At 38.2% G+C, this 16,631-nt stretch overlaps 1 protein-coding gene across 1 annotated transcript in view; it reads right to left on the bottom strand.

Moving 5' to 3' along the window:
* Window positions 1-16,631, bottom strand: part of atrnl1b (attractin-like 1b) — an 89,282-nt gene that overhangs the window by 21,871 nt on the left and 50,780 nt on the right. The window contains exons 25-26 of the mRNA XM_079851921.1: window positions 14,416-14,477; window positions 6,684-6,762 (exon numbers count right to left, since the gene is read on the bottom strand). Coding sequence (XP_079708047.1) covers window positions 6,684-6,762; window positions 14,416-14,477 — 141 coding nt within the window. The remainder of the gene's footprint in view (window positions 1-6,683; window positions 6,763-14,415; window positions 14,478-16,631) is intronic.

Below are 16,631 nucleotides of genomic sequence, written 5' to 3' on the forward strand. Positions count from 1 at the left end.
CACTGAGCACCTCACTGCCTTTTCCACCTCAGAAACACCCAAGTCACAGAATATTTATTGATGCAGTTCATGCATTCATAACTTTGTGACCTGATTATTGTAATGCACTTCTGGCTGGATGCCTGATTGTCTCCATAAATAATCTGGAGTTTGTTCACAGCAGTCATAGTTCTAACCAGGTCCAGAAAATATGGTCATATCAGTCCGATATGATACTTGCTGCACTGGTTACCTGTCAATACCTCTACTTAAAAAGCCCAGTCCCTCAATGGTGTAGTGATCTCCTGCCTTCTTATTACTCTTCATGCCCAGATACACCACTAGTCTGCCATTGAACGCCAGTCTCTTTCTTTTACCGCATACTTTCATAATGGGTGGACTTTTATATAATGTAATGTGTAAAATTTAATACAACAATAATAATAGTTTGCAATGCTATTTTGCTTTCTATTACTACATGTAGACTTGTCTGACATAAATCTAAATATTCTGGACTGGTAAAGATTAAATTTACCTGAAAAGATTGAGTATTTTCCCCCCAAGTGCTGCAAAATGTATCCAGCTACAGACAACAGGCAAGAAGATAGGAGGCATGACCTTCTTTCACTGGACAAAGGGAACATCAGATTTAACCAAAATATTTGGTATTCAATTCCAGATCACTGATTCGCAAGTCTTTGCTTTGATATCATTAATTCAACAGTTCAGCTTTAGACTCTGCATTGATCCACTATATCAGCGAACACTGCTGCATCTTTCTGAGCAATTCATGTATCATTTGCACACATTGGTTTGAGTGAACTTGTGATTTAACAAACTCTGTGTGAGTCCCACAGCTGAACTTGAAAAGTGAGGGTGAGTATGTGTCAGACTAAAGGTTCCCTTGTGAGCGTGTGATGAATGAAGTGGAAGCAGTGCCTCTGTGTTCAGAGTCACAAATGGTTGCGGCCGTTTGCAAGACTCATTATGGGCAGAAATATTTTTTGCAGACTGATCAGAACTGCTTTTCTGCAAGACTGACGAAGGAGCTGATACATCCACGCTGCCCATCTCGCTCTCGCTCTCTCTCTCTCTCTGCATAATGTGTCCTTTCCTGACCAATTTGTGTCACACAGGATTCTACCTCATTCATTAAGCTAAGTAATAAGGCTCAGTTTAATTATAGCATAGTTGATGGCGTCTAGCTTTTAAAATATATAAAGTTAAAAGCCAATTGTTATATCACTGACATGCTTAATTTCTATAACCCACCAAACAATCATTAATGAATGATCATTACTTCAAGCCATTAAAAACTCAACATTAGATAAAGAGTACAGCCGCCATCCTGCAGACCAATAGTGGAGTTTCTCTTTCACTTGGTTGCACACTGTTAAAACAACATTTCGGGCTGTGGGCCAGCCAGACTGTTTTTATATTGGGGCTGATATGACCTTTAATTAACATTAAAAAGGATAAAACTCTTGGTTCCCTTTGCCTGAAGTTTGCTGATGCCCTTGAAAAGAGAAACCTTCTTTATAACACATGGCCCTATCGCAGAGATAAAAAGTTTTATCATAACTTCTCCATTTTTCATAATAATGGATACTCCCCGAAAAACCAAAGCACGCACTCAGCAGGCCTGAAATACAATACTGACTACATAAATGTATCCTGTATATAGCAACCTAAAATAGATGCAGATATCAACAGTCAATACAAGGCCACTGCAGTCACATAGGTGTACATTTTATTTTTTAACACTATTGTGCTAGTCCTTTACAATTACTCTGGTTTAAACACCACAATTTGGATGGCTTTTTAAATATTTGCTGTGGCGAGCAGGACGAGGCTGAGGGCCATGAGAGAATGGCGCGAGGCCGGTGGCGTGACTGATAATGAGCGACACCTGCACGACGCACTGGTCTCATATCTCTCATGGAGGAGCGGAAGCATAAAAGGAGGAGCGATGACAAAGATCGAGAGAGGCCCGGCCTGGATTTTATGTTGCGTTTTGTTATACGTGACAGCAGTCGTCTGTGAGGGGCTGCTGTCTTTCCTTTCATTCTGTTGTTTGGTTATTTTACATTATTAAAGTCTTCGAATGTTCGCTGGTTCCCACCTCCTTCTTTCCACAACGTCTAACTTTGCTACATTTGCATATTTTAAAAGTGTTTAATAACCAACTACTCCCAGATGATAGTAACTACAGTAACAATTATCATATAACATATTTGACACACACATATTCAGTATATATACACATATATGCGTGCGCGTGTGTGCTGTATATGCTTATCAGAGTGACAAAGGTCACTCTGATAAGCAAAGCCCCAGGCAGCTTCTCCATAATACTCCAAATATTGCACACAAACATTCTAGACATGCAGTTTGTAATGATCGTGCCATAAAAGCCCCATTTGTGGCAAATGCTTCTGACAGAAAAACTGCCTGTTAAAAGGTTGAAGCGGTGTCATACTACCCTGAATCCTACCAAAATAAACATTCACTCAATTGTCTAATGGAGAAAAGTCCAAAAAGTACCTAAATTATGGGCAAACACGGCATGCAATCACTATCTTGGGCAATAGGTACTATGCTATGCTCCACCAGCATTACTAGCTCATGCATCTGGTGTGGACGTTACTTGACCCTCATCACTGCTGCAAACCTGGAATGTTTTCACTTGCTGTCCTTTAAATTTAATCCTTTACATTAATTACATTGTTGTTGCTGTATTACAGTGCTTACCAAAAATAATTATTTAAAACCTAACAATCAACTGACTTAAAAATGACTGTATCATGACAAAGTAGTACATTTCAAGCAACACTGTTGTAAGTTTTTATGCATGCATACCATACGACTATGAGTATGGCATTGCACTGTGAAATGTCAATGCCCCCGCTGTCTGTTTTACAGATGTCATTCCTCCTGCTCTACACTGACATTTAGTGCAGACATCTGTCATCCGTTCTCCTAAAAGTGGTACAGAGCCACTCTAGCACTGGTGCGCACAGCAGAACCTATCAAATGTGCTCCTACGGACAGGTCAGCCTGGCCTAAAACACCAGCCACAAGACTATTTCCAGAACAAAGCCTATGTTTTATCCAAACGTCCCAACCCTATGCCTGTCCTGTGTTAGAAACAATCAAATCTTAATGTTAACTAATCAGACAAGAGTCACCAGACATTCTCTTCCTACTCAGCAACTATTAATTTGCAGTTTTGCCCAAATCAATTAAAACATCCCATTGCCTAAATTATCACATGACAGAGCACAGCAGTGGCATGTAACCTTCATTATGAGTATATTCACTCCTCTTCAGGCACTCAGAATAGCACTGGATGAGACTGCATGTTAGACGAAATTCAATAACTCAGGACGACACGGTTTCATTATTCTTAATCACCCCTGTTCCGTCTTGTTCATTTAATTTTTCATTTCAGCATGGGGTTTGCAGTCATCGGTCCGAACAGTGGGGAAGGTTTTTTTCAATAAGATAAATCATAAAACACGAGGGCAGACGAGGGCAATGCCCATAGCCAAACCTGTTTGTGTTGCTCACTGGAGAGCAGAGATAAGACCGTTTAATTGCACTTTTTGTAATCTTCCCTCCCACTGTCTAATTTCTAGCTATAAGAAACCAGGCTGTTGATATGTCATTCTCCCTAAAAGGCAAGATAAATATTTCATCTGCAAAAACAACAGATGCCTTGTTTTCTAAAGACTGATCTGTTGTATCATCAGGCAGAGCAATAATCGCAGACAGAGACTGCTGCAACCTCAATGAAAAATTAAGAGTTGTGGGACATTTCTGGAATTTGACATGACAAAACCCATAATCACCTACACAAATGCAATCCTAACCACAGATCTAGAAGACAAAAGCATAAGTGACTCTACCCGTGGCGTGTAATGTTCCACTGCGGTAAATGCAAAACACCATTATCAAGCCTCCGGCAACAGACGACAGTCCTCTAATGCATCTGCTCAACATAATCACTTAACATCAGGGTTAAACAAAACATTTTCCTGAAAAGAAATGTGGGTAAAATAAAGGGATATTTCACTCAAAAATTAAAATGTTGTCATCATTTACTCACCCTCGAGTTGTTCCAAACCTGTATGAATTTTATTCTTCTGCTGAACAATGTTGGTACCTAAAAAGTTGTGGGGCACCATTGACTAATATAGTTTTTTTTTTTCTCCATTCTATGGAAGTCAATGGGGCTCATCAACTGTTTGGTTTGGAACAACTTGAGGGTGAGTAAATTATGTCAAATTTGTTATTTTTGGGTGAACTATCCCTTGAAGTTATGCTATATATATATATTACAGTGCATACACACACACAGGGGAGAGAGAGAGAGAGAGAGAGAGAGAGAGAGAGAGAGAGAGAGAGAGAGAGAGAGAGAGAGAGAGAGAGAGAGAGAGAGAGAGAGAGAGAGAGAGAGAGAGAGAGAGAGAGAGAGAGAGAGAGAGAGAGAGAGAGAGAGAGAATACAGATACTGTAAAATATAATTCCAAGACTTTCAAGAACTTTTCAAGCACTACTTTTTTGGTTTTCAAGGACTACAATCAGAGATCTCACCTATCAAACATTATCTTTATTATCTTTCAACTTCTAAAAAAGGTAAATAGATCAACTATAATAAACTAATTAAAAAAAAAAAAAAATGGTACAAATAATAAAGTGCAGCACATGCAATGACTGTGGAAATTTTAATCATTAAAAGTATACTATGACAAATATATCGCTTTCCATTTTTTTTCTCATGAATATATGATTGACCTGAAGAATGAAAGCTGTATCATATACTTGGATATTTATATGAGCAATATCATGTTCACATATACATATATCAGTATCAGTATCATATATCAGTATCACATATATCATAGAGCAGTATCATATATACATATATATATATATATCAGATGGGCTGCAGTACTAATTTTGCATGAAAAGATTGTTTTATCAATAAAATTAAACACTAATTTCGCATATATTATCTTTCAATAATTCATGAACATTTCAAGTACCTTTTCATAAATATTGCTGTTTTCAAGGGTCTCTCTCTCTCTTTCTCTAGAGAGAGAGCGAGAGAGAGAGAGAGAGAGATATTACATAGCATGACTGCCTAAGTACGATACATTTTGTTGAGAGATAAAATAATCGCATGATGCATGAGGTTAAGCACTAATTGGATGATTTTAACCAGATTTGCAAGCACTGCACTTCAACCCAAGAGACCGTTTTAGAGCCGAAAATAAAACCAAAATAAGGCAAATGCAACTGTGCAAATATCCGGGCAGATGACAATGAGACGTTCTCTAGAATTTTCAGGGAAACATGCACTGAAGGAACTCAAAGGCAAGCACTCTGATTTGTGTTGAGCACTGCTGCTTTTTAGATATTCCCTTGTTTGATCTCTCAGCCAAAATCAGTGTAGTGGAGAACATTTGCATAATGGCAGTTATAAACACGTCCTCTGCTTTCAACTCATGTCTTTCAATATGTCAATCAGGACAAAAGGCATTCAAATGAGAGGAATATAGCTTCTTCGGTTACGATCATACAAACGGAAGTTGCACTTCACAATTGGCAATAAGGGACCACTATTCGCATGCCTCTGAATGCAATGGAAAAGCACAGAAAAATCCCTGTTAGTTTCATTTTTGTCTTAATCTCGAGCTTCGACCTTGTCACATGATTGGTGCCAAAATGAGGTGCACGTCATCCAGGCTCTTTCTTGATCAAGACAAAAAAAGAAGAAAACACATTTTCAGAAGCAATTATTTTTCTGGAGTGCCTCCTCAAACTTTTCAATCATTTTAAATTAAAAGATAAAAGCTTTTTTGAGAGTACTTGAGGGCAGAAACAAACAGATAATCTGAACCTGTGGAGTGCAGTGCTGCAGTGAGCCGAATGCTAATGGTGGAGGCCCATCACGCATTATTGGATTTAATTCTTTAGATGAATATGGCTTTGGATCGCTGCAATCATAACTCGTTTATTTCCATACATCAATTAGGACAGAAACAAAAGAGAGAAACCTTCCTGATTATCCATGCCAATTCTGTCCAATAAAATGGAATAAACTAATTACAGGCACTACGTCATTGGCCAATCATTCTCATGAATTTCTTAACATAACATTTAGGTGTTATGATGTAGCAAATAGGCTCATTATCCGAAACCTAGTCCCTGAAACCCCTTCAAAACTCCTCTAAATCTGCCACGATGAAATGAAGAAAGGCAGAAGAACTAATGGAAGTATGGCATCTCTCTCCTTGATGCACAGACATCTGCTGCGCTTATTGTTCAGTTTGCTCTAAACTGCATTAGATAACTCTTGTCAGAGCTAATTGGCTCATAAGGGCCCCTAATTAGGAAGATGGGCATGTTTGTAAGCAGTGGATTCTGCAGAGCCGTTTCATGTGGCTGACAAGGCTTTATACGCATGTCTAAAGCGTGTCTAATCACATTCCATAAGAAGGAAAATCCAAAAAGCGCAAAACGGAGAACAGACTTACCACAGTGTAAAGTGATTCCATTTACCGATATATCAGACAAAACAATAAATCAGCAGATATTTGCCAATTTTGAAATTTCTAGGAATTTGACACAAAGATCAGATATGTGTTTATATTCTTGTAATGAGAAGCGCTTCATGTCTCTTCTGTTTTGTGACATACCTCTCGTCGCCTGGAGGCCCAGCAGGTCTGTTTGATCTTCCACACCACTGCAGCTACCAGCAAAAGGGACAGAAAACAGCTGTAGGATGAAGAAATGAAGGGATGGAAAGATTAAACGTGATGTAGAAATTTCAGAGAGATATCATCACATCACTAGGGATTGGGCAGTATGACGATAACTGGAAAAGAATCTGCCATTCTGTTTATATTGCAGTAGATCTGCAATATCTGTGCAACTATCAGGGTTTTATTCAATTAGAATTAAACTCTGAAACTACTTGTTAGTTTTACTGATTTGAGACTTTTGATGTCAGATTGATCATTTATTTGTTATGAATAATCTTTTGGTTTGCATCCAGTTCTAGTTCTAAATAAAAGAAAAAATAATGATTAGTTTGAAAAAAATAACTATATCATGGTATAATGTTACAGTGATTAAATTATTCATACTGCGTGCTATTCATGAGTCATATGGCCCATCCCTACAAATCACTAACATTTTGCATTAAAAAACAAAGACTTTATCTTTATGCAACACTTTCTTCTCATCTCATATGTCTTCTTATGCAAGTTTTAGAAACTTTGCACTATGAGTATAAGAATGTCCCAGTGACAGATTTATGTTTATACCATTCAACAGATGGCAAATGCGAACATTATCACTGGATAAAAACACTGGATTTTCAACACACACAAAAAAACATATTGTGAAACTATTGTTTAGTCATTTAAAAAAATATGATTTAGTAAGAAAATGTCTTAATTTGCATTTTCAGCAATCTTATCAAGATTAATTCGACAATGAAATTGCCATGGCTCATTTGGGGTTGTGGGTGCTGGGAAACAAAGAATTTTAATTTGTTAACATGGTGGGATTTATTCATTGAGGTACATCAGTGATAGATATATGATTTAAGTTTTTCCTACTGCCTACTTCCTTCCGTATGGATCTAGTTTGGTTTTTGTAATATTCCATTTTGTAGCCACCAATAATGGGTCTCTAGAACATGACAGTTGATTTGACAAATGTCTTGACTAACATGAAAAAGCAATTTTATACAATTGCTTTGTCGCACATTGTTACAGATTTTACAGAGCATCTAGCCTGAATTTCTCAGATAATCCCATTTGAAAAGATTAAAGTAAATGGACAAAAGATCATGCACTGATAAATGTCAGCATCTCTGAAACTCGCAGAAGGATTTCCAGTGGTCAAGCTGAGAAATATGCTCATCTCAGTCAAGTGCTAGGGTCTGGTGATGTGCATCAAAAGACAAATCTTATAACCGGGCAGACACCAGAGTCGTGAATTGTAGGGAAATTGCTTTTGCTGACTGTATTCACGGATCTATGTGAGCATTCATAAACATCTCTGTGTGAAATTAATTCAGTTTGCATAGATGAAAAAAGTTGTGAAAAAAAAAAAAAAGAAATCCTTCTAATGCTTTCAAAAGCACGCCATCTTAGGTTTGTTTGAAGATAATGGCAAATTGGAGACGAATGGGGAAGAGAGAAACTTGAATGGCTCGATTAAGTAGCAGCGCGGGAGAAATCCCCCTTCAGATCGAAGCCTTTCATCCGGTACATTGCAGGCAGTAAACAGGACTTAATCCCCTCTGCGGTTCCACCTGGAAACCGAATTACTACTAAAAAATAAAGCAATTAAAGGTTCTCGCCCCTCATGTGGTGGTACATGTGGCGGTTGAGTAAATATGTGAGAAAATGAAGAAGGTATCCAGGGACTAACAAAAGCAGAGGATGGTATGAAAGGTCTGGAACAAGCTTTTTAAAGAATTCAAAAGCCGCCTGCTAAACAATGATAAAAAGGTGCATCCTAAGTTGCACATGCTTCCACTGATCCAAAAAAACAAAAAAAACACCACTCCACTGACTTGGAGAAGGGTTTTTTTTTCTCACTTGCAGGAGCTGAAAAGATCCAGAACAAAAATTAATGATTAAACTGTGAACTTAAGTGTTGTTTAGCTAATTAGATGCAATTAAGTAGATAAGATCCATTTCAGGAGTCACTTCAGGAAACCTTTCCAGGTTTTAGGCCAAAATGCAGGTGCTATTTACAATATCTACATAGATAACTGCATAGATTTTTCTTCTTATGGTGCAGTCCACGTGTTCTGCAACACTACAATACAATAAGACTTTAAATAAGGAAATACAAAAATAAATCAGCTAACAGAAAAAAAACAAAAAAAAACTAGGAGATGCGAACTATGTAATGAAGGTGACAATCATTCCCCTTAGGCCAGGTGAGTTTGCTTCGGTCTCATAAAGCACCACTGACATCATCAAGACCAAACGAGGCAAAAATGACACTGTCACCCCCTGATGATTTCATTTTCTGCCATTTAAGCACCCAGTTTTAGCCTTCCTGGCATCCCTGACCGTCTCATTACAGTGAGAGGAGGATCTAGAGGATGAGCGAACGGCATGACACCTCTCTTACAACTGATGTTTAGTTAAACTCGTAGTCAAATCACTCTGCATTACAGTTTGCTGATTCACTGAGCTCCATGTAAATGAGCAAATGTCTGGGAAATGAAATCATTTGAAGGACGTTTTTAGTGATTTCGCAGACGCCGACATCAAGAGGCGCATACCCATATCATCTGAATGAAGCAATCTACGTGCAGAATGGATAAAAAAGAGACAGCTATAGCAAACCTGGGAGAGGAAGTACTCATGTCCAACCCTGAAGACTGAACGGCATGTGTTAGATATTAAATAAAAGCAAATGGATTGCATGAATTGAACCAAATGCATTATCTTGCATTTAACAAAGAGACTGTTAAAAAGCCATTCACAGGGTGGAAATGCATTTCACTATTGCTCATGTTAACTGCTCTAATTTCAGGGTAAACACTGACAGGTTCTTAATCAACAATACATTTTCAACACACCCCTGCAAAACCCTTTTACAGAGAGGGTCATTCTTTTTTTATTTTTTTTATTGTAATAACTAGAAAGTTAATATTATCAGGAATGTCTAGATACACCAGGTTTGTACGTTAGGCATCTCTCTAGCTGCACTGGTAATGGAACAGAATCTGCCTGAGGCTAGTCTTGATTCCAGCCGTCATCTCACTCTGTGGAAATAAAGTGGAAATCACACTGATAAAATCAGGGAAACGCTCATTGGAGGAAGCAGCTGAATGACAGCATTAAATCCTGCTTAACGCTACTTCCCATGCACTGACGCCTGAATTTTTTTTCATTTTTTTATTTTTTTGAAAGAGTTAAACTTTCTGACAGAAAGATGCCTTTAAGGAAGCCCATTTTTGCCACATAGAAGAAAAAAAATGCTCTGGTAAATCATTATTATGACATAAAGAGTCAAAATTATGTCATACTAAGTCAATTATGGGCTTAAAAAGTTTAATTATGAAATACTAAGAGCCAGATTTACTAAACAGGGCAAATAAGTTTAAAACCGCAATCCCATAAAAGCCCAGATGGAAGTGTAAAGTTCTGCAGGTGATTTACTGACAATGCACATATTAATGAACACTAACACAGCCAGATCATTTCCATAATGACCAAGGCATTCCATTAAGACAACGGTGCAGGTGCAAAGTGGCTTAAGACACGCTTTTTGGGGCATTAAATAACAGTACAAAAACCAGTCAATTGACTAGCGCAAACCAAATCACGTTGCATGATTCATTTAAATTCTCTCTACCCATAAATATTGCATTTGAAAGGGAAATCCTACAAATGCATTTGCAATAAGGTCAGCCGCAATAATAACTGTCCATGTCTTTAGTAAATCCTGACAGTATTTTACTGTTTTACTATTAAACGCCAAAAGAGGGTTTGCGTTGGCGCAAGCTGTTAGTAAATTTGGCCCTAAGTCATTAGGAAATGAAAAGTCAAAATTATGACTTTAAAAACATTACTGGTGTATCTCTTAGGACAAAATAATGGCACTGGCATGTTTTAAGATATGCCAGTGCTTTTTACTTTCAGGTAAGACAGCTCAAACTTGCATTTTAGCCTGGGACTAGGTTTAAGCCTTCTCTGCGATAACGGGCAACTAAATTGAAATGATGAATTATCACATACAAAGTCAAAATTATGAAATATTATGAAATTAGTTGATGACTAATTAGTTTTGACTTTTTGTCATAGTTATGGCTTTTAAAGTGATCATTTTGACTTCTCATCTCATAATACAGTATGACTTAGCTTGGCATTATTTCAACATTTTGTGTCATATTTATGACTTACCACTTTTTAAATGTAACGTATTCCTGTGATGGCAAAACTGAATTCCTCAAATGCTCAAGGAATATATATATATATACACTCACCTAAAGGATTATTAGGAACACCTGTTCAATTTCTCATTGATGCAATTATCTAATCAACCAATCACATGGCAGTTGCTTCAATGCATTTAGGGGTGTGGTCCTGGTCAAGACAATCTCCTGAACTCCAAACTGAATGTCAGAATGGGAAAGAAAGGTGATTTAAGCAATTTTGAGTGTGGCATGGTTGTTGGTGCCAGACGGGCCGGTCTGAGTATTTCACAATCTGCTCAGTTACTGGGACTTTCACGCACAACCATTTCTAGGGTTTACAAAGAATGGTGTGAAAAGGGAAAACATCCAGTATGCGGCAGTCTTGTGGGCGAAAATGCCTTGTTGATGCTAGAGGTCAGAGGAGAATGGGCCGACTGATTCAAGCTGATAGAAGAGCAACTTTGACTGAAATAACCACTCGTTACAACCGAGGTATGCAGCAAAGCATTTGTGAAGCCACAACACGCACAGCCTTGAGGCGGATGGGCTACAACAGCAGAAGACCCCACCGGGTACCACTCATCTCCACTACAAATAGGAAAAAGAGGCTACAATTTGCACGAGCTCACCAAAATTGGACAGTTGAAGCCTGGAAAAATGTTGCCTGGTCTGATGAGTCTCGATTTCTGTTGAGACATTCAGATGGTAGAGTCAGAATTTGGCGCAAACAGAATGAGAACATGGATCCATCATGCCTTGTTACCACTGTGCAGGCTGGTGGTGGTGGTGTAATGGTGTTGGGGATGTTTTCTTGGCACACTTTAGGCCCCTTAGTGCCAATTGGGCATCGTTTAAATGCCACGGCCTACCTGAGCATTGTTTCTGACCATGTCCATCCCTTTATGACCACCATGTACCCATCCTCTGATGGCTACTTCCAGCAGGATAATGCACCATGTCACAAAGCTTGAATCATTTCAAATTGGTTTCTTGAACATGACAATGAGTTCACTGTACTAAAATGGCCCCCACAGTCACCAGATCTCAACCCAATAGAGCATCTTTGGGATGTGGTGGAACGGGAGCTTCGTGCCCTGGATGTGCATCCCACAAATCTCCATCAACTGCAAGATGCTATCCTATCAATATGGGCCAACATTTCTAAAGAATGCTTTCAGCACCTTGTTGAATCAATGCCACGTAGAATTAAGGCAGTTCTGAAGGCGAAAGGGGGTCAAACACAGTATTAGTATGGTGTTCCTAATAATCCTTTAGGTGAGTGTATATATATATATATATATATATATATATATATATATATATATATATATATAAAATGCACTGACTTCAAATGAAATGTAGAGTATGTGCGGGTGAACAAGATGGATGAATGCTTAAAAAAAAAAAATGAAAATCATTGTTTGACAGTTTATCCTATTTGACAGTTGCACCACACCTTGTCATGGCACATTTTCCACAGCAATTCACGGGGTTAAAACAAGTAATCTGCCAACTACGCATCCACTGAAGCATTTGAAATCAACTATATGCTTCTTCTCACCTATTGCATCCAGACGCCAAGGGAAGGTGCGCTGAAGCTGGTGCAATTTCCTGTACAATACGTGAGCAACATACAACAGCATTTGAACTTCCCAGATGACAGAACGGTTTTCAACGCCTGACAGTTCACCTGAAAAGAAGTCTTCCTTCTTCACTCATATTTTGAATAAATGATGTTGGTGAAAGGACTAAACATTTGAGTCAGGTTCTTCTGAAGGTAGGTTTGTATTTAGCAGACTCAAACTGAATTTTCAGAATGAAGTGCCAAGCTTTCTTAAAATAACGGATTAATTCCAGTCTGCTTACGCTGCCAGTGTGGATGTCACACTACACACACTAAGGCACGCTTGAAGCTAACTAGTTAAACTGATTGCCCAAGCAGTCAGAAACAAGCAAGCTGTATAACATGACTGTTTGGAGAACAAGTTGACCCCGTGTCGGAGTGCATCAGTGTGTGACACCAGCTTCCAGAGGGGATGTCTAATCCAGGACAAAGATCTGAATCCAGGACAAGCACCAGAGGGAGCGGCAGCAGCAAGAGATTGACCATTCAGAGAGAGAGAGATGGTCTTTATAACCAAATCTAACAAGACACAATGACAATTTAATGACAAATCAAGAAACTGCACAGAAATTAACAAATCAGGATGACAGATCTACCTTGTGGCAATGACACCTCATTTGGAGGAAGGAGCTGAGCAGTTCTGCATGAGGCATTGCGTGACAGCATTATCAAAAGTTCATTTTCAATTGTGTTTTGTCTCATCTCGTTCAGCCAAACAGAAAAAGCTGTCATTGTTTAGTAACCCTCAATTTGGTCCAATCTCATATGAATTTATTTCTTCTGCACTCCACGAAAAAGGATCAATTCTGAACAAAGTGCTGGTTTCTTTTTTTCATGCAATTACAATTAAGGGGTGCTGAAAGCTTTCAAGTTAAAAAAAAAATTTCAAAAGCAACATAAGTTTTTTGAAGTCATATGACAGCTTTGTATAAGAACCAGACTGAAATTTTTGTTAACTAAATCAAAAAATGTATTGAAAATATATGACTCAAAATCTGTATGTTCCAAAATCAGACATTGTTTCATAAAGCAGTGCAAAAGAGCTAAGTTGAATGTCAAGATTTTCAGTTAATAAAAACGTTTTTTTTTTTTTTAAGCCTGAAATCTTCAGGCTCCATTCATTAATTTTATAGTAAAGAGTGGCTAGCATACAGGTTTGGAAAGACATAAGGGTGAGTAAATCAATTACATTTTTGGGTAAACTATGCCTTAAAAGTAAAACTACTATAGAAAGTGGCACAATAGAAGCAAGGTAAACAGTTTCATGCAGCTTACATGTGCAGTCACATCATGGGCAAAATCCAGCCATTTCAATAGGAATCCGCACAATGGGGAGTTTTGAGTAAGGACGAAAATACTCGCCATGCTGATTTCGCTCATGTTGGTCTTGCAAATTCACCATGTTGACCAACAGAAAGCTGCAAGGTTTGAAAGTTGCTTCTGTGTGAGCATGTTTCGCTACACTTATTCTTATACTATTGACAAAGGGCCTTATTGTCTCTGTGAAATTTTGCTAATGTGACCGCACCAAGTCTATCAGAAGAACTTATTCCATTAGATCATTTAAAACCTTGAATGTATATGGTAGTTTAAGCAAATAGGTAGAGCTGGAGGACACTAAAAGCAATTAGGTCTCATTTCCTCTTGGCTTAAAGAGCTGTTTCAGCACTGGCTCACTAATCCAAAGGGAAAAGGCATTAAATGCATCGGCTGCTGAGGAATCCAACCCGGGCAGACTGTCACTAAATGATTATACATTGGCTTAACAGGTGAAAGATGTTGTTACGATCAGCTTCGGTGTTACATCTCTCCTTTAAAATGTGTAAGGAACAATGACGGCACAAGCACTCACCTGAAAAACGTCACAAAGAACTGCACAAGGTCCATAATGCTGTTGTGCTGAGAGAAGGCGATCTGTGAGGGGACAAAAGCAAAAGAGAGATAAATGACGGGGTGACGGGTTACCAAAGAACAGCTCTTTACCTGAAAAGATGATGAAGACCTTTGCTTGCGGCTAGGGTCCTTCACAAGAGATAATGTCATAACAGATTTTATAGCTTGAGGGGGCATCACATACATCATTTTTTCTTTTTCCTTGTCCCCTCTAATTGTTAAATGGAGGCAATAATGGCTGTTCATGGTTACCTGAGCTGACATCCCTCAGGCATTACACACATGCCAAACGTTTGCCTTCTGGGACAGGTGTAGCTCAACATGGCTAAGAAGGGATTTAATGACACAGTGGAAGAAAAGTCCATAATTGCACGTTCAAATGGGCTGGATTTTTGCACACAGGGAAGCTTTAAGATGCCCAGTGGTAGATTTGCATTCTGGAGAGAGTAAGAATATGTGACCCACTTTATATTAAGTGTCTTTAACTACTATGTACTAACATTTAAATTTGTACAATGCACTTATTGTGTACGTATTTGTTTTAACATTCTACTTATATTAAAAAAAAATATCTGCATGTAACTAATTGTAGTTACAATTATACTTGACCATATCTCTACCCCTAAAAGATGTCTTGAAAAGGATGTTGCGATAATTTTTTCCCCTATTTAAGCCGCTTCTGGACTGAGAAAAAAAAAAATGTAGGGAGAGGCTTGATTTCATCCTTCAGGAATTAATTGTATCATAGGAAATCGAGATTTGCTAACTAAATGGAGGCAGATCTGAATGCCAGTTTGCAAGCAGTAGTGGAGGATATTTAGTCCCACTCTCTGCAAAGACATACACCATGAAGAGAACAGATGTCGTTTGGAGGGAGAGGTGAGGTTAACATTTTCGATTATAGATTACAAGTGCACATGAATTAAACAATAATAATGATGTGTACGGATAAATCATTCATAATAAACACTGCAACATTCTGTAAAAAAAAAAGAGAAAAGAATTATCGATTTTGATTTCATGGTGACTTGAAAACCAAACTATACCACCAAACCTGTCCCTAACCTTACCTGTATCCAACTTCAGTGTACCTATCTAATTTGTTTTCTGGAGGCAAGTTGCACACTCAAAAAAAAAGGTTGCACACTTTAAAAATAACAACTTTTAATTTAAGTGAGCTTAAAACAATCTTCACATAAACCCATTGTAATAAATGTCACATTTAGCTGTGCCTTTAACATATCAGGGATTAACATTAAGGTGTTTTGGTTCAGATTTTTACCTGACCTGCTAAAATGCAAGTACATAGTAGTAAAGAGTAGTAAAGTGGGATCAGAATATGTTTTATGCTACTTATGCGTAAGAATTTTTATTCTGGCAACTAAACTTGTCAAAGATGTTTTATTCAGAGATTTCATATTGATATGCTACATGAATCCGCAGACAAGCTTCATTCTTGGCCAAGCTTCAGAAGACACTGTGTTTGAATGATATGAGACATCATGGGTTTGGCAGCGAATACTGCAGGGCCATTAACTAAGCATCAACACACTTTTTTGAAAAGTTGTTCAAGGGTTCACAGTTTCAAGAAAGTGTGTTCTCCTAGCATCCCGTAAGGCAAGGAGAATAACTACTTGGATAAATATACCCAGCAAAAATAAACAGATTAATGTTCTAAATGTACGAATTTGTAAGTCACCCTGACTCACCAGATGAATAATGCAACAATGGCAGAGCGGGGCAGGTCCTTTGGGGAACCCATTCATTTCATTAAGTCGTTGTCACAGGAACATGGCTGGGGCTAAAGACAGCGCTAGAGAAAGCTTTAACACTCCATTAAGGCTGAACCATTTTTGTCCCCAAAAGACAAGCAAGCAAGATGCTGGGATTGAAAAGAGCAGTTGTGCAGCCCCTACATCTGCCCGGTTAAGTCATTGCTCCCACTGAGACCATACCTTGTTGTGCCATAAATAATGCTGTGGAAGCACCACATGGACAAGATGTTAACACTACCAAATAGCCTAGGTCATGTAGACATTGTAAATCATATGCAGACATACAGTACATCTAAAATAATTCTTAATACTGCATATCTGAACAGTAACATTCAAGTATTTCCATTTACAAAAATTCAGAAACAGGTTTGACATCGATAAGTCTGTCAATAAGTCTAAA

This window comes from Squalius cephalus (genome assembly GCF_949319135.1).
Source record: "Squalius cephalus genome assembly, chromosome: 19".
Lineage (NCBI taxonomy): Eukaryota > Metazoa > Chordata > Actinopteri > Cypriniformes > Leuciscidae > Squalius > Squalius cephalus.